At 37.2% G+C, this 18,416-nt stretch overlaps 1 protein-coding gene across 1 annotated transcript; it reads left to right on the top strand.

The window, feature by feature from the left end:
• Positions 1–703: 703 nt before the first annotated feature.
• On the top strand, positions 704–18,058 carry SH3GL2 (SH3 domain containing GRB2 like 2, endophilin A1). The gene is made up of 8 exons (XM_062513021.1): positions 704–772; positions 3,012–3,084; positions 7,139–7,282; positions 9,242–9,375; positions 10,446–10,604; positions 12,010–12,113; positions 15,316–15,446; positions 17,859–18,058. Exons 1-8 carry the CDS (start codon positions 764–766, stop codon positions 18,056–18,058), a joined length of 954 nt encoding a protein of 317 aa, XP_062369005.1. The 5' UTR covers positions 704–763.
• The last annotated feature ends 358 nt before the right edge of the window (positions 18,059–18,416 follow it).

Raw genomic sequence — 18,416 nt, 5'->3', positions numbered from 1 at the left:
AATTGTTAAAATCCATTTTGAATGGTGCTGCATAGCGGTTCCTGTTCAAGTCTGTTATTGTCAATATTACTGACTGTAAAGGGAAACATAGTTCAATGTATTACATTGTACCAGGAAAATTAAACAGTAGCACAATATAATTTACCAATCAGTTTTCAAACTGAATATCTTATAAAAAACCCAGAGTATTTGCTGAAGTCATACTACCAGAGTTCACTTCGTTTCTTTCTTTCTAGATAAGTGGTCTGGGTAATTTATATTTAACTTATGTAATACTCAAGCTCTTTCATTTTTTTAAATCAATCTCTCTATCTGTATCTCTGTCTGTCAAGTTTATTTATAAACTCTTGATTTGCGCTGATTATCTACTTTGGGTTGAGTCAATATGTGAAAGTTTTCAGGCCTTTCTTGAGTGCCTCTTGCCTTCTGGATGGCTGGAGCCGCACCTTGGGAGCTCCTTATTTCTTCATGCTTAGGTATGGTTTCCATCCTTGGTCAAAGATTGGGTCTCTGAGGCTTAAGCAGTAATATGTTATTTCTTAGTGTTTAACTGTAGAGTGTTTGAAATAAGTTTTTCTGAAGGAATAAGTCTAACTGTTGTACTGACTTAACAGAAAAAAAATCTAGCATTTCTATAAGGACATGTTGTAGCTAGATTTTTCAGTTGTTGCTGAATCTGTTTGTCGTTCTTTTTTAATTGCAGAAAGTGAGTGAAAAAGTAGGAGGTGCAGAAGGAACAAAGCTAGATGATGATTTCAAAGAAATGGAAAGGGTAAGTTTAAATTCCGCATATATTCATTATTACCATGCATTTTTTCTTTCTAGGACACGAATTTGAAAGGTTTTGTCCTGGAATCACTCAGAGAATTTTGAAATACTTAACTTTTATTCAGCAGGATGAGTTTTCAATTTTTGGTTTCTTTCTGTTTTCTGACCAAAGGATATGTAATGTATGGGACTCTTTTGCACAATTATTTCATTCAGAGATTGAGGCTGAAGTCAGCTACAAATTAGCTGCATTTAAACCATTGTAGAGGATCTCTGAAAATTGAGTCAGTCAACAAGACAGTCATTTCTGTGGTGAAGGGTGCTGGTAATTCTTGGGTCCTTGAGTATCAAGGCACTGGGCATGGCAGTGGCACTGGGGCATTCATTCACAGGTTCAGAGGTCCTGTTAGGCAGCCTCCACTGGCAGTGTGCTTCTGGTGGATGGGGCTAGCCCTCCAGCAGGCTTGGTGAAGCTGGCAGTGATAGCACTGTGTGTCTCAGTGAAGGGAAGAAAAAAAAAGAAAAAAGAAAAACAGCCACAGCTGTGTATGGCAGTGATAGTATTTCACCTGAAAGGAACAGTAGGGGCAGTGTTTTTCCAGGCTTCAATTTTGAAAGGTAATATCAAATCTTGTAATAAAAGCATGTTCTAGGAGATTTGTAAGGTATGTATCTGATATTTAACTGTGATTTTAAGAGAAAAAGAGGCTATTTATCTGTACATTTGTATAATGAGGTGGGGAAAATATCTTGAATGGAAAATAAAGGTCATATCCTTTGTACTTCTTACAAAGAAAGCACAGAGCTGGTTTCTCCCTCTCAGCTTCTGCTTGAATGGGCAACCAATATCGGCATTCCTACTGGAAGATATTAACAAGAATTCAGAAAACTGGAGTAAAGTTTAGAGAGGAAAACAGGACATTGCAACAGCCAGGTGTGAGTCCCACATCATGCCTGCAGGCAGGATGGGTTGGAGCCCAGGAGACAAGAACACTGAAAGCTGAGGAAGGAATGGAGTAAACTTGTCAGTTGCCTCCAAACTCCCCACCTGGCCCTGTGTCCACCTCCAGCTTTTCTGCAGGCAATGGACATGATCCTTTTGCATGTCCCTGGCCTTCTGTTCCCTCACCCTCACTATCCTCTGCAGCCTCCTAGACATTTCTGTGTTTCCTGCCAGGCAGTTCAGCTGCTTATTCACCCAAGTCTGGCAGAACTGTCTTGCTTCCATATGTAAAGGATAGAGCAAGACCTGGCAGATGGCAGTAGCAGTAGGAAACAGGAAAGACATTATGACAGCATGATGCAACCAACCTGTCTCAGGTGTTCTTTTTTAAAATAGGAACTTGCCATTATAATAAAGGATTTCATTCTGTGGGACACAAGCTGCCCTGCAGAGAAATGTAATGTGTCCTCATAAATACAAAGTACAGGACATTATGGGCATCCCCCAATCTGCCCAAGCAGCATTTTTTTCTCTGAGACCTGATTCTGAGAGTAAGAACAGTTGCATACTTCGCTGCATTCATTCTATGATGTGGATAGGGACTGCTTCCTAAGAAAGGAAGACTTCTTGCTACAAAAGAAAGTAGAAAAAAGTAATGCTATTCAGTTCTAAGTTTTTTGAAATCCTAAATATGGGAATCAGCCTGGGAGATACATTATCAGTGCATTCATGATGATAGCTTTCTTGAAATTGGGAACTGAGTGATATTTAGTCTTCTTTACCCTGATTTTACCAGACCTTCCTCTGGAAGGGGTAAACAGCCCATTTTATTGTTAGTGGTTGGTTTTGAGTGACATCTGCTTTTCTCTCATTTTGCCAGTTATTAGGGATCAAAGATAGACAGTTCTCCAAAAAGTTGTCAGTGACTGTTCTCTCAAAAAGTTTTCTCTATGTGGATGGTTCCCAGGGTGATATAAAGAATTAGCACTATACAATGTTCAGATGTATCAATAACACTGGACAGTGTACAATTCCTAACACATTCTGTGTTATATATGAAGTATTCCATACTAGTGATTGGCCTTACTTAAGAATGGACCTGCTATAAAATGAAATGGCGGACTCATGCTTCAGTAGTTTTCCAGGTATTATCACCATTTTGATACCAGTCCTGTTCTGAAATACATAAAAATAAAATTATAAGAAGAGTTAAAAGAATTCATAAGAACAAAACGAGGGAAAAATTTCTTCCTTTTGTCTAACTTTCATGTTTCTTTTTGTTTAACCCTCTGTCCTCTAGAAAGTGGATGTTACCAGCAGGGCAGTTATGGAAATAATGGCAAAGACAATAGAGTATCTTCAGCCAAATCCAGGTAACCTAATTTCACAGTATTACAATTTTGCAGGAGTTTTTGAAAATGCTCTTTCTTACCAGTATGAAGTCTCATCCTCAGATCTCATTCTCACTGGTGCAGTTAAGATTGACACAAAATTGGTGAAGTTACTGTAAAGTGAACAACAGAGATGAGTACAGGCCTCTATGTTAGGCTGTCACAGTGCATGGAAACTGGCTTTGGAAGGCTTGCTTCCCTTCTGAGTCTTCTTTCTCTAGGTAGGTGGACAGCACATGCCCACAAACTGGGTGTACTTACTTGTAGGCAGCAGTGTGTCAGCACTGTGAGTGTGGGGACTGCCTCGAGGCAGGTGCTGGCAGCAGGACAGGGCTGCAGCCAGCAACCATCCCTCGGATCCAGCCAGGAGCTGCAGGCGCTGGGCAGCTGCAGCCCTGGCAGAGAGTGCAACCCTGGGCATGGGGCAGGTGAGACCCTGCAGTCAGCCCACACCTGGGGATCAGGAGAGGCATGGTAGGACTGTCTGCAATGAGGCAGCTCTTTTCTTTACCTTCCCAGTCATTTGCCATGTGAAGGAAGAGGACCAGACAGTCATTACAGACCATAGAAAAGCAAAGTTCCAAAGCAATTTCCTTCATGGCACAAGAAGAGATACAGCTTTTCCTCTGTTCCTCTGGCAATTTTTCATCCTTGTGACTGAAAAGGGATGGTGCAAAAAAGCTGTTGGTGTCATACTGGAGAAAGGACAGAAAATCAAGTGTTACCAGACATGTCAAAATTGAACCCTCAAATAGAAACCAATGAGTCTTTTCCATAGGGAGATGAAAAAGCTAGTTTGATTGGGCTGCTAGAGAACTATGTGTTCATCTTTTGCAAAGGTTTCTCACAGGGACAGGTGATCTGGACCTGCAATAAACAAGCAAACCATTACATTGTATGTTACGAAGATTTCTGTAGTGATCAGGAATGTTTTGATGCTAGCATAAATCAATGCCAGCATCACTGGTAAGATCAATGGACTAGCATGTGATAAATCATAAAATCACAGAATATGCAGAGTTGGAAGGGACCATCAAGGATTATTGAGTCCCAGCCCTACAAAGCACCATCCCCAAGAGTCATACAATATGCCTAAGAGTGCTGTTCAAACACTTCTCAAACTCTGTCGGGCTGAAGGTAAAATTAGACTTTCTGTCTACCATAAACTACTTGGAGTTTCATAGAACTACAGAGCAAATTCACACATTTACATTGAGAAATTTTATTCTTAATAGCTGGAAATAAATGTGTGCTGCTGTGAAATGTTTCAGCTTCAGTGTGGTATGCTGAAGGACTATTGCTGGTACAGATTAATTGGTGATATTTTTATGTTAGGCCACAGAAGAGAAGAAAATATTTTGCTGATGCTGACAGCAGATTGGAAAAAAAAGAGAAAAAGAGGAATAGTATTTACAAGTTCAAGAACTGCTAGAGAGAAAATAATGATGTCTGGAACACTTTCTATGTCAGCAGATGAAATTCTGTTTACGACTTGAGACCACAGCTTCATTGCTCATCTTAATGTACTCTGCAGGAAAAGCAACAGGAGTGGCAAACATTATGGGAATAGTGATAAAATTGTTAACTGCTGTCAAACTGTTGTTAGCAACACTGCGTAGACTGAGTAGTAAGCTTTGGCTGTTCAGTGCTTCTCTGACTGCCTTCTTGAGACATCTGAGTGGTTATGATTGCTGTGAATTGTGAAACAGGCTCATGGCAAAAGCAGAGAGCAAAATTTCTACAGGTAGCTAAGGGTGTGATTTCTAGCAATTCAGGCAGAAGTAAATTGCAGTGCTGCGTGAAAGAGCAGGTTCCATAGTCCAGCTACATATCCCTTCATCTGCTTGTGGCATGTACAAGTAGAATCAAAAAATTAACGTTGTAATAGGCAGGGTGAAGATTCACTTTTGTGCCTATACAGTGAGATAATGCTTTTCACTCCACAGGTAAGAGGAAAGGAGGACTAAAACTTTTCAGCACTCATCTGATCTTATATTGTTTTATGTCAGTTGCAAAAGGACTCCCTATAGTGAGAAGAATTGTAATTTATTTTTTCAATATAATGAAAAAATTTCTCTTTCAAAATTCTCCCTACAAATTAGGAATATTACTTTGGGAAAAGAAAGGGAGTTTAATTTTAAAAACAAACAAATCCCACCCTCCCCCCCAAAAAAATAAAACCAACCCAAAACAAGCCACAAACAAGAAGCAAACCTTTTAACAGTGGTATTTTAAAGAAGATTAAATGCTTACCTGGGTTTGCCAGAAAAAAGAGAAGTTGGGATGAAGGACATATTCCTTGATAAATAAGATGGAAAACTCTTAGCATAGTACTGTGGTACTAGAGATCACCTGAGTCCATGGTGTTTTGAAATATCAATAAAAGAAGTATGCATCTTTGTCTAACTTTTGCTTTCTACTCTTACCTTGCTGTCCAAAATATAGCCACATCATTTTTTCATATTCCCTCTTACATTTCTTAGTTTAATTTCTGAAAATACTCCCATTTGCTCTTGATTTAATTCATCTTGCTGCCTCCATTCCCCTTACTAATTTTGTTTGTGCCTTATTTTCTTTTGTGCTTCTGTATTTTCTTATTGCCACCATAATTTCAATGACATTTGGCTTTGTTAAAATGCAGTTTCTTATACTGAACATTCAGCATGTCTGCTGACTGTAGTTTTGTAGTGGGTAGAAACAAAAGGCATCAAGAAATTCAGATGTTGGAAAACATAATCTGGTGGCACTCATAGATAGCATGAAAACTAAAAAGACCATAATTACTAAATGTTAAAGATATGTTGCCCTTTCATAGCTGCTTCTCAGGCAAAATAAGTGCTGTGAGACTTGCCTGATCCTCCTGCGTCTGTATCTGTGCAGACACATAAGCTACAAAGTGAAACTCTAAAAAAGTAAAATACTCTACAAGAACTCTCTCTTGATATGCACTTTTTACAATAAATATATGAAGAACATTTGTTGATTTCAGTCTGCTAATATTTAATTTTGCTGAAGTTATGTGTTCGAGGCTGAGTTTTGACAAGTCAAGTACTCAAGAGTGTGAACTACTAATGTTTTGTAAACAATAAAACTAATTTTAAGAGCACCATACAAAGTCAAGCATTTGTAAGGAGGAAGGTGGAGGTATTCATAGCTGCCCTCCAGTAGCACACACAGTAATGTAGATAAGAAACATGCTCTGAGTCTGCATTGCTGGCAATAGGATTTAGCTGGAAAAATTTGAAGTCAAGTGGCATTAACATTAATTCATTCTCTTCAGGCCAATTACATGTTGTAGTTGGAAAAAATCACTAAAGCACATCAGCAAACAAATTAGTTCTTTTATATTTGCTGTCTTTGTTTCCTTCAATTATGATATTTGTGTCATTTCTTTTAGTATCTGTTCTTCAGTTGTGTGTCTGAAATAAAATGCAAGCTAAAGTACAGCTGAAAATCTTATTGAAGTGGGAGTTTCCCTAAATCCTCATAAAAAGCAAAAAGCATTGCAAAGGTTGCTGCAGATCATGTTCTGCAACAGAAAAACTTTAAAACATTTTAAAAATGAGGGGTACCACAGTTTAATCTTTAGTGTGCCCAGTCTGAACTTTTGCTTGAGGGGAAGGCTGGCTCAATCTGGTATCCATCTGGTACTTAGGGATTTTAAGATTAAGAGAATTTGGAGATAACTTAAAGATTTTCTTCTCTGTCACATGTCAGACCTGCTATCTTGGGAGTGTTCCTGGGCTTATTTCTGTCCAAGTCATTTCAAGGGAAGCTTTGACTTAAAAGTTCAGGACTGCGACTCCTCTCTAGTCTCCCAGCAAAATAAAAATGGTATTGACCAACAGCATTTCATTCCTTTGCTCTAAAAAGAATTGATGAAAAACAGTGCTTAGTCCTAAACTTACACAGTGTCTTTAAAATATGTTTTAACTTGCTCAGATAAATTTAAACACAAGAATGGATTTATTTCTATTTGTAGGAATTGTAGGCAGACAATTGTATGTTTGTAACCTCTGTCACTTGCCTTCTTCAGCTTCCAGAGCTAAACTCAGCATGATCAACACTATGTCAAAAATTCGAGGCCAGGAAAAGGGGCCAGGCTATCCTCAGGCAGAAGCCTTACTGGCAGATGCGATGCTGAAATTTGGTCGAGAACTTGGTGAAGATTGCAACTTTGGTAACTTGTTTACTTCTCTTTCCATTATAATGCAATAAAAATGGTAGGAAAATTCCATATAGCTTTCATTATTAAAGGGCTGCACTCTTATAGAGGAAGAACATCTGCAAGGAGCATTACAGTTCTGCTTCTCTGCAAGAAGTGAGAGTTCTGCTTCATCCAACCTTTCCTTTAAGGTTGGTCCAGGCCTGTTTTGAGTATCTTTTGAAGATTTTGACTAGAGAAATTTTTCTTATATATGGAAGTCAAATTGTTTCTATTTGGACTCACAGGCTTTAGCTTTCTGTCATAAATTGTGATACTATGGCTATGTTGGATTGAAATATTTACATGTGCAGAAATTGAATTACTGTCTATGCATATATAGAACAAAGTGCTTTTGTCCTCAGAGTCCTTAAACTGTTACTGTCATCATTACAGGCAAAGAATAAAAACTGATAGATTTTTTACAGGCTTTGGCTTTTTTTTTCTGACCAAATTCCACATTTTAAGGTACTAGTGAACATTTCTGTCCTACCTGTTAACTGCTCCTCCTTCCAAGCCCAAATGAGTTCACAGCTGTCTGAGTTAAAAATGTTAAACTGAGTCTTAAAACTATGTTCAGCAGTAGAGTTCTTATAAAAAGATGTAATTCACAACAGAATACTTTCTCTTTGTTTGTGTGGACTTCTCTGTGGCCATTTTTACATGACAACACACAGGATCCTCAAATGGGACTGTGAAAATCCATGTCTGTTTGAACCATCATAAAATTGTTTTCCACATAAAGACATTTGGAATGGAAAAAGTATTTTCCATAAAAATTACTTTTTTAAAGTAATTCACTAGTAAGCTTGACAGATGTAGTTTGGTTTGTGCTAAATACCACTGATTTTTTTTTTAATTGGTTGCCTCATACACTAAATTTCAAACACATTTTTAAAAGGAAAATGGAGAACTAATGTAATCTGCTTTCTCCAAATTGCTTTATATTCTGTTATAACTGCACTACCATGTAGCAGAATAGATACAGCAATTATTTTCACATCCTTAACTAATAGCAGCTGACTTATGGCTTATATATTAATAGCAGCTACTATGGCTATTTGTCACTCTGTCCAAATGTGGAAGGCTCTCTCATTTTGCAGTGCATTGCTGGCATCTGCTGCTTGGGAGTCAAAGCTTCTTCTGTTTTCTCCCATATTTTGGTTTTTCAGATGCTTTGTATTGTTTGAAAGTGGGTTTTTTTTTATCCCTAACCTGTATCTTCTCAAACCAGGAAGGTATATTTGAGCTTCTTGCTTTTCTTTTTATGCAGCAGAAGTAAAACAGAGTGGGAATTTTTGTGGCCCTCAAGGTAATCTTGGAGGAAATTTCAAAAGGCAGTTAGGGTTATTGAAATTTATGAGCTTCATACACCTAACTACACAGTAAATTTGGGTAGTCTGTGTAGTGGACCTCTCAAGTTTAGTAGTGCTATGAAGTCTATAGTCTTATAAAAAAACCCAAACCTTTCATTAAAAAAAAAAAAAATCTGTGAAATTGTTAAGAATTTTTGCATTTGGTACGGTTAACAGTTTCACTGATAGAAATGGGGAGACCTAGACTCCAATTAAAACTATTTTTTAATGCAGTGTGGTGATAGTACCACTGAGTTACATATAGTTAACTACAGTTAATGCTGTGCTAGCATATTTATTTCAACAGAGTGAGGAATGAACAGACAACAAGGGATGTGAAAGAGCCTGTCTTGACACAGCGTAGAACCACAAATTCAGCTGTATTACAAGGCATGAATTCTGGTGGCTGCAGGAGAGTAAAATCTGTTGCTCTTTCACATAGTGCATCATTCTCTGATTCTTTCCTGAACTTGAGACCTGAAATGAAATACTAACTGAAGCTGCCATGAAGTATCCATGACTCAGTTTCATTCTACAGCAATTCAAAACTAAATTACTTTGACTGCATCTTTTCTTTCAGGACCAGCACTTGTTGATGTGGGAGAAGCTATGAAGGAGCTTTCTGAAGTCAAGGACTCATTAGACATGGAAGTGAAGCAAAACTTCATTGACCCACTTCAGAATCTCCATGACAAAGATCTGAGAGAAATACAGGTATTGCCCTCAATGCAATATTTTAGTAATGCCAAATGTGTGGTGGACTGTCTATACATCAAGAATTTTTGTTAGTTGTGTAGTTTAAAATGGGGCATACAGGTTTCAAAATGACCCGATTTTTGTCTCTTTTGGCTTGAATTTTACTTTTCAATTCTGTGTCTCTTGTTGATGCTTTAGAAACAAAAAGATAAAAATTTGAACATTTTTGATGGCAAAATTTTCAGTCTTATGGAGGCTTGAATGCAGTATACTGTAATCTTGCAATTTGAGAGCTCATTTCACAAAATGGATGTACCAATGTTTGCATTCCATTTTCTAGAGTATGGCAAACGCTTGTCTGCATAAGTAGCTGCTCTTCTCAGCTCAGTAAGGCTTACATACTGTTAAATATACGTGGATGAAAGATATCTTGGAACTGTTTGATATTATTTAGAAAATGGGTAGTTATAAATATTGTAGTGGATGATAAATTGATTATTCTGAGAGAAAATAAACACCTCAAGTAATCATGGTCATGACGACAGCATTAACTTCTGGGCAGTTGGGTGTGGCAGCTGCTAAACAGATGAATGTGAATGTTACCTCAACTGACAGTCTAGGAAATCTTCAGTGTAAGATAGCTTTAAGATAATTCTGTGGTCTGATAAAAATATAAAAATAATTCCTGTGTTTTATTTATGAAAGCTGTTACACAGACAAAAAAAGTACTGAGTTGTGCTTTTAAAATAATTTTCTCCTGAACATCTAGAGAAAAAAAAACGTAGTGTTCAGGTAATTCCTTATTAGAGCTAAAAAACAAGAAACCTGCATATCTTTTATACAGATGGCAATTGAAGCTATCCATTCTGTGGGCCTTTTATTAGTGTTGGCCTGTCATTTAAGTCTTTGCCTGTTAAATGATACATATACCCATTGTTCCATATCTCTCTCCTCTGGGAAGGGGTTAGTAGACAGCAAACAGCATATGCTTCCAAGTGTGCATGGACTACCTGCTTACCATGCAATATCGGATGAGTTGGGGAACGTCCTTTATTGTCTGTTTGCATTTGTGTTTTTTGGTTTTTTAGCATCACCTGAAGAAAATGGAGGGTCGACGCCTGGATTTTGATTACAAGAAGAAAAGACAGGGCAAGCTCCCTGATGAAGAGCTTCGTCAAGCTCTGGAGAAATTTGATGAATCAAAAGAAATTGCTGAGTCAAGCATGTTTAACCTTCTGGAGATGGATGTGAGATAACCCTTGTTAATCTTTGACCAGAATCTTAGAAAGACAGTGGAAGTACTTTCCTCCTTGTTGGACACAGTGAAAGGCTCAGAAACTATAGTAATGTACAGTATGTTCATGTAGAAACAATTTCTTAGGTATTTTGTAGGTAACTAAGCCAGAGAATGTAAGTCCTCTGAGCATCATTGTGCTTCCTAACTGCAAAGCATTACTTATAAAACCAAAGTACCTTTCCTCTTAGAATTATTAAAATATAACTAATTATTTTTACTTGTGGTTATAGGGTTTGTGCCAAGGTTTTTGCTCAAGTGTGTGGGCTGCTGAGAGGACTGTAAAAATGAGAAATTATGAACTCATAACCCCATGGTTATCACATGGTAATCAGATGCAATAGTGAATAGAAAACCCAAAGTTACTGTGAACTATTCATATCTGACTCTGCAGAATGTATTTTACTTATAGATCGGTTAGGATTGAACATTTTCTAAGTTCATCTAGCACTTTTTTATATTCAATGTTGGAATTGTAAAATTAAGCAAGGAAAAACATTTCTATAACATGTCAGCTGTTGTCTCTTATAGAATATGTAGTCAAAGGAAATTAATGTTAAGTATTTCTGTTGATTTGAATTATTTGATTTATTTTAAGTACATATATATTCTAACTCCTCATTTTTTTTTCCAGATTGCTATAGAGGAGCTATAACAAACCCAAAAATATTTGCATATAGAACTTACATTTGCATAGGAATTAAATATAGCTGCACTGAAATGAAAGAAATATAACAAGCCTGTAGTTTTAATCTTTGTAGTAATATCCTTACCCATGTGTGCAAATATTGCTGGCCAGCATAACACCATTAAGGCATTGTGCACTATGGAAACTGTTAGCAGTGGCATTGCCCACAAAGTGGGGGTCTGGGTGTTCTTTCCCTCATGAAGTGGAATGCCCTCACTACAAGTATTCTGTATGCCAGAGTATGTAGTATCCTTCTGTTTTGGTCTGCTTCACAGGTCAGAATACAACAGAAGCATGACCAGAGTCCCTATGGTTCTGCACCCTTCAAAGGAAGGGAGGGAGAAGGTGTATTACACTCTCATTACAGTCTCGTTTTTACTTTCATAGTGTTTGCTGAATGTGGTAGTTCTGTAGGCTACTGTGCATGCAAATCAGCCACGGAGAGATAATCAGCAGAGAAGAGTTGCAATTACCATTCCAGATCAGGTCATAACCAGATGTGGTAATGAATAAAGACTGATATGTAAATATTTACTGCTAACTACAAAGATAATTCAAGGTTTTAGAGAGATAAGTTGAACTGTCTTTGCAGTGGACAGAGGTCTCTATTCTCTGTTGCCTGAGCTGTTAGTATTCACCTAAGATCTGATGTTTTAATGTCAATCCTCAGATTGAGCAAGTGAGCCAGCTTTCTGCTCTTGTGCAAGCCCAGCTGGAGTACCATAAGCAGGCTACACAGATCCTACAGCGAGTTACTTCTAAACTGGAAGATAGGTAATGCACTTTTTGTAAATTTCTTGAATAGTTAGTTTTGCAGAGGTAGAAAACCTATGAGTAGAATGCAATGTTGTTATCCTTCTCGACTTAGTACTTGCATTTTTGTGAAATCAAGGACCATTTCATTAGAGGATTACAAGCTGAGATTTAAATGTTTTGGAGATGCATCTACTTCTGAGTATGAGTTCAGGAAAGCGCCTCAGCTCAGTAAAGTTAACTGAAAGTATTTATAAATACTGAATTCAGTGATACTCACAACTTTGGATTCCTTACTGATTGTGCTTATATTCACAAAGTGCGCTCATACTGAAAGATGTTAAAAATTTGATTTTTGCCAAAGAGTATCTTATTGCATTCTTGTCCATCTGAAGATCTTCCTGAGCCTCATTATTAACCACTTTACTAATCACTCCTTCTATTATCAGATCAAACTTGATGCAAGACTTGAGCTACCTCTTCCATCCCCATTTGTATAACTGAATATGCTATAAGAATTCCTACAATGTCTTTTTAAAAAGCTTTTCATAATTTTTACTTTAGAATTTTTGTTTTCATCAGAACAGAGTGATCAGCTTTTCACATACACATCCTTCATCCTTCTTCAAAGAACATTCAGGAAAGGTTTCTCTACCAATATGGTTCTGGCAGACTTAGTAAAAGCTGGATATAATTCCTAAGAGGAGATAATGTTCGCATACCATGCAAAGGTAGCTGTTTTCTATTGTCATTAGTATAGATCAAGTTGCTAATACTGCTGGATCTGTCAGTATTAATTTTCTCAGACCACGCATCCTGAAAACCTTATTCAGTTGTAAGTCTTACTGTGACTAGGAGCAGCACTTCTTTTGGTGGGTATGCTGTCCAGCTGACTGTTCCAGGATACAATTTGCAGTACTGTCTAAACAGCTAACAGAACAACTTGCAAAAGTGTACTGTAATTCACTTTCTTTACAGAAGCATTAAAGGTTCCTCAGGAACAGGTGTTTTATCCAGTAGTCCAAGGATTATGCAATTTAGTGAACATACATCTCTACGATAAATTCCTCTTGCTATATCAATTCAGATGATCCTTTGCCCTTTTGAATTACCTGATATCTGGTCAATATTTTTGCTTTAAGTTTCAGCTGTGAATGATTTTAGCTTTTCAAGGACCTTGCATTATAATGCTATGTTAATTCAGTTAACTAAATCTTTTGAATCCCTAATTGTAAAGAGGCTGCTGGCTAAATCATACTTTATCCACATCACTGGATACAAATTGAGCTCTGTGCTGTGTTCATGCTAGAGATGAATCAGGGATATAGAATAGTTACTATCAAACTGCTAGTCTTTCCCTGCTAAAGATAGGCAGGTAGCAAATAATGCATAACCCATGGGATTTGGTGGATTTGGTTGGATTTTTTTTTTTTTAATACTACATGGACCAGAAAATAAATTATGATTTGCTTTTAAGCTGAGAAAATTTGTTACTGCTCACTGTCAGTGATGTCTACAGCACATACATGCCATTTTCTAGGTACTTTAAAAGAGTGAATGGAACTTGTTCATGCTGGCTTATGGTACGGACAATGTTGTATAGCTGCCAAGGCTGTCCTGTGTAAAATATTCACAAAATAATTTTTAAAGTATGAGATAGACTACATAAACTATGAAAAATTTTAAAATGCACTTCTATTTTTTTTTTCTGGACTGTTTAGACTTCAAGACTTTCTTCAGGAAGTACAAGTGAAATAATTTCAGTTTTTTTCTACACATTAGTGTAAGTCATGAACTTCCTTAAAATGCCATGATTACAGGAACTGGGAAACATTAGGAGCTTGGCAAACATTGGGAAACTTTCAGTAAAATTAATAAAAAACTGGAACGTCAACAAAGACTATTTTAAACTCCCTTTTTCACCAAGTGAAATGAGGATGCAGTTTTCCTAACACAGTACCATGACAGAACAGCTGGGAAGCAGGAATAATTTCCTTGGAGGTATTTCTTTTCTTAAGCAACATGGCTCATGCTGAGCTTTTGGGTAATTCTTAGCAAGTCACTAGAACTGTCACCTTATAGTTCATAATCTGAAAAAAAATGGTGTTTGTTTCATGAAAGCATTAAGTATAACAGAACTAGTTTAAATATTTCTTAACAATTTTGCTATCTTGAAAAAGTAACTCTTGCTAGTGAGTGAAACAAAACAAAGGCTTTTTATTTATTGTGACTACTTCAATTATTCAAGTTTCTCTTTGCGTATGGGTTTGGTTTTTCAATGTGGAAGAAGAGCAGTTTCTGGGATCTGACTTATATTGGTATTGTGCATGGTAAGGAAAACCTAGTTATAAGGATCAAAAGTCAGTAAGTTAGATGTAGACCTTTTGAGTATGTAAATCAAAATATGCTACCAGCAGCAAGTCTAGGGCTGGTAGAGGAAAGGTTAGATAAATCAGCTTGTCTTCTAAGAACATATGAAATGTTCTTTCATATGTGGAATTAGAAATATATGGAGTAGTTGTTCTGCTGCTCTGATTCTGTTCATCCCTTTCTTGGATTTTATCCTGGAATCTGTAAGTAGACACTTCCCTAAAAATTCTAGCTTCCTCAATTAGCAGAATAAGTTGAAAATATTGATAAATAAATGGTATTTTGAGAGTCAGGAAGCCTGGACTTCTGTCCCTTAGTGAAACTAGTATCCCAAATTGCAAATTAACCAAGTCTGAAGCTGAAGTCAGTACATTCCCACAGCGCCTTCTTACAAAATGACAAGAGTTTGCATCAATCAACTGAATAATTAATGCTTGCAAGGGTTAGAAGCAAAAATTCATGCTAAAAATGGGGACAGGGTTGTTTGTAAACCCCTTCTCTAAGCACTGATTGTCATGTAACAAGTTTTTCATTATTATGAGCTCTTTGTTTTTGGTAGGCAAAAGGAAGATAGACAAATGGCTAGGTTTCCAAAAGGAATGAAGAACTAACAATTTCATGGTACAGTCACATTGACTGGTTTTGGTAATTTAAACTACTGTTGTAAACAAAAAACTACTTCAAATGGATTTTATGCATGGTTTACTATGGATGGTTTACTATGGATGGTTTACTATGGATGGTATACTATGGATGATTGGTGGATGACAACTTCAGCCTTGGAAATAAAGGTATTTGGTGCATCTGCTAATAAGATAATAACTCTTGACATTTAACCTTCATGTTTTGGCAGAATAAAAGAGGCATCTTCTCAGCCCAGGCGAGAATACCAGCCCAAACCCCGCATGAGCCTGGATTTTGCAACTGGTGACAATACACAGCACAATGGAGGAATATCCCATGCCACCACACCCAAGCCATCAGGTAATGTCAGAATTTTGTGTCCATGCAGAAGTTGCATGCTTTCTTCTGAAGATTAGTTTTTCCATAAGGGAAAATGAGAATGGGGATAGTCTGTAGGAAAGAGATGTTTGAACTGTTGTTTCTTTGTGAAGTGTTCATATCCTCAGGCAGTAGAACAGAGATGGATCAGCCACTGCTTTGAATTTGTCTTTTTGTCAAAAATTTATTTTGTCCTAGAAGATTACCCTGAAATACAGATCTTTGCAAAATAGGCATTTAGAAAACCAGACTAACAATGGAAAATTTTCCATGGAAAGGCTGAAAGCTAAGGCCAGTTAGACCTCCATAACCATATGCTGCTTTTTAAAATTGGGTATTACAATACAATCAGCCTGAAAGTGAAAAAACAAAAGAAAACCGTAACTATATGAGCTATTTTCTTTGTCCGAATGGGAGCAGCACACAAGCAAGATTAAGCATTAGGATGAATATCCATAATTACTATCTTAAAGAATGGTTTATTTCATATCAGCACATACCATGGAGGGCTTATTATTTGTTTCTTACATAATACTGATCTGTTAACCCATGGTATGGTGAGGGCTGACCTCTGTCCAGACTGTGATTTTAGTTATTCCAGTTTACCTTAGTGACAATTCCTATCACATTCCACCTTGCAAGACTAGATTTTTCTCACTCAACATTTAGTCAGGATTTGGTTTCTTTCCATCACATCCTGATGTGAATGTTTGATTTTCTCCAACATATGCACAAGAACAGTATCTCCATTTGGCACTGGCAACTGGAAATTATCTCACACAATCTTGCAAAATCCTAGCAATCTCCTCACTGTGCTAACAAGGAAAAGTATATAATAGAGACTCCTTGTGTGTGAGTGTGGCTCAAGTCTTGCATGCTGGAGCTCTCCTCATTCCACCAGTAATTTTCTTCTTCACTCCTTTTTTGTAGTGTCATGAATACTTCTCTGTGCTAAGACAGAGCAAACTGATGTTCATGTATCTCTCCAGCATTTATATTTCCCTCTTCAGAGAGAAGTATTTAACATTTTCTTCAATAGGGGTTCTTCTCTTATTTTGAAGTGTTCATTGGTTTTAGAGGAACACCTTCTTTGGAAATTCTTTAATCTATGTTTGGGGTGATTAATTCAAAGAGTTTATTTGCTAATTCTTCTAAATTTCATCTGGTAACAATGAGGATACCATACATGCTGTAAGGCTTGTTGATGTCAGCACGGTAGTCTTCATGACAAAGAAACCAAAATACATTGTGAGCGATATGTAAAGAAAAGAAAATAAGATTTTACTATAGAATTTTGTAAATTAAATCTGGTATTTGAAAAGCTTGCTCTATTGAGATCTATAGAAATGGAACATTTTTGTCCTAAAATACCTCAGGCATGGGCCTGCTAACCAAAGTGAGTGTTCAAAATGAATATGTAGAATGTTTGAATCTGAGATTTACTCATCTTAAAGCCACTATTCACTATTCAAAAAGTAAAATATATATTCTTAGAATTATCATTATGGTGAGGTGGTATGTGTTGGTTCATTTAGACCTCTGGAAGTGCATGAACTTTTACTATGGAGATTCAGGTGGGGATATGATTTCTTGCAATTTAGTGCTGCTAAATCCTAAATATCATGACCAGTAAAAACTTTGGTTTTGGTAGGCTTGAAGCTATAGAGACTTCAGGGGGAGGGAGGAGGGAGCGGATTTGTTAATTTCATATAACATATGAAAATCCAGTCAAACTAACAACTTATAATAAGGTCCATTAGCCATTCTAAAGAGTTTATGGTCAGATGTTCATGAACTAGCATATTAGAAGCTCTCAGTTTAAAACCTTTTCTGAATGTATCCTGATGGCACTCCAATAAAGTACTTTGTGGGAATGGGGAATAAAAGTCTTTGGAAACATGATGCTGAGATTCAGAGGATTAGGAGCACACACAGTATAGCTGCACCAGTTAAACTTCCAAATAAAGGGCAAAAAACAGTTGTATCTTCACTGTTGTTTACTTATCTGAGGTAAATAGACAAAGCATCTCTGCCAGTAAAGCTGGAAATATGTTAGGGCTTTTGCTTAATTTTTTTGTGTTTTATAAATACATAAAAATTAGATTCCAAATTGATCAGAGTTGCGCTTTCAGGTCTGGGCTTGATGGTATTTTGGTTCTTTTGGGATTCTCAGACTTTTACCAGCAGACACTTAGAGTAACTGAAGACTGTCAGAAGCTAATATGTGTCTTCTAACAAAGTTTGGCAGTCCAAATATAGATACTATCAAAGAACTGTCCTCAGAATATGAGTGATAACAGAAACAGCAAAATCTGTTATAGGTACAATAGTAAAACGGGTACTCTAAAGTGTTGAGATTTTTAAGCATGTTGTTTCTGTGTTTCTTCTCCTTAGGTGTTCACATGGATCAGCCGTGCTGCCGAGCTCTGTATGACTTTGAACCAGAGAATGAAGGGGAGCTGGGATTTAAAGAGGGTGATATTATTACCCTCACTAACCAGATTGATGAAAACTGGTATGAGGGGATGCTTCATGGCCAGTCAGGTTTCTTTCCCATCAATTATGTCGATATTCTGGTTCCATTACCCAATTAGGAATGCTGATCCACCACCTCTGACACAGATAGCCGTGTCAGCACCACTGCTTTCAAAATGCTGCTTCTTACACCTTACAAGTGCAAACTGCAGTGGTTAGAGTTACCAGTTCCTAATGAGCATCTTTGGTTTACGTGTTGTCATACTATGTGGTGGTGATGCGTTGTATCTTCTGAGCCAGCATAGCATGGATTAGTTGATTGACTGTGCTGGCCTGGTAGTGACCAGGGCCATTAGTGAGATGAAATGGGGAAGATGATGGCAAGCAAAGCAGATAATTCATAGTGAAGCAGCAGGAAGGTGGTGTTGGGAAGATAATGCCTATTACCACCATATTACTTTTTCAGTCCTAGTTCTC

The sequence above is a fragment of the Cinclus cinclus genome, chromosome Z (genome assembly GCF_963662255.1).
Source record: "Cinclus cinclus chromosome Z, bCinCin1.1, whole genome shotgun sequence".
NCBI classification, from domain to species: domain Eukaryota; kingdom Metazoa; phylum Chordata; class Aves; order Passeriformes; family Cinclidae; genus Cinclus; species Cinclus cinclus.
This window is presented reverse-complemented; position numbering and strand designations above follow the sequence as displayed.

What these genes read in the sequence shown, in the direction of transcription:
- SH3GL2 (XM_062513021.1), top strand. An exon ending in ACTTCTAAACTGGAAGATAG is followed by an intron (nt 12,114 to 15,315) that starts GTAATGCACTTT and finishes ATGTTTTGGCAG; the next exon opens with AATAAAAGAGGCATCTTCTC. An exon ending in CACCACACCCAAGCCATCAG is followed by an intron (nt 15,447 to 17,858) that starts GTAATGTCAGAA and finishes TCTTCTCCTTAG; the next exon opens with GTGTTCACATGGATCAGCCG.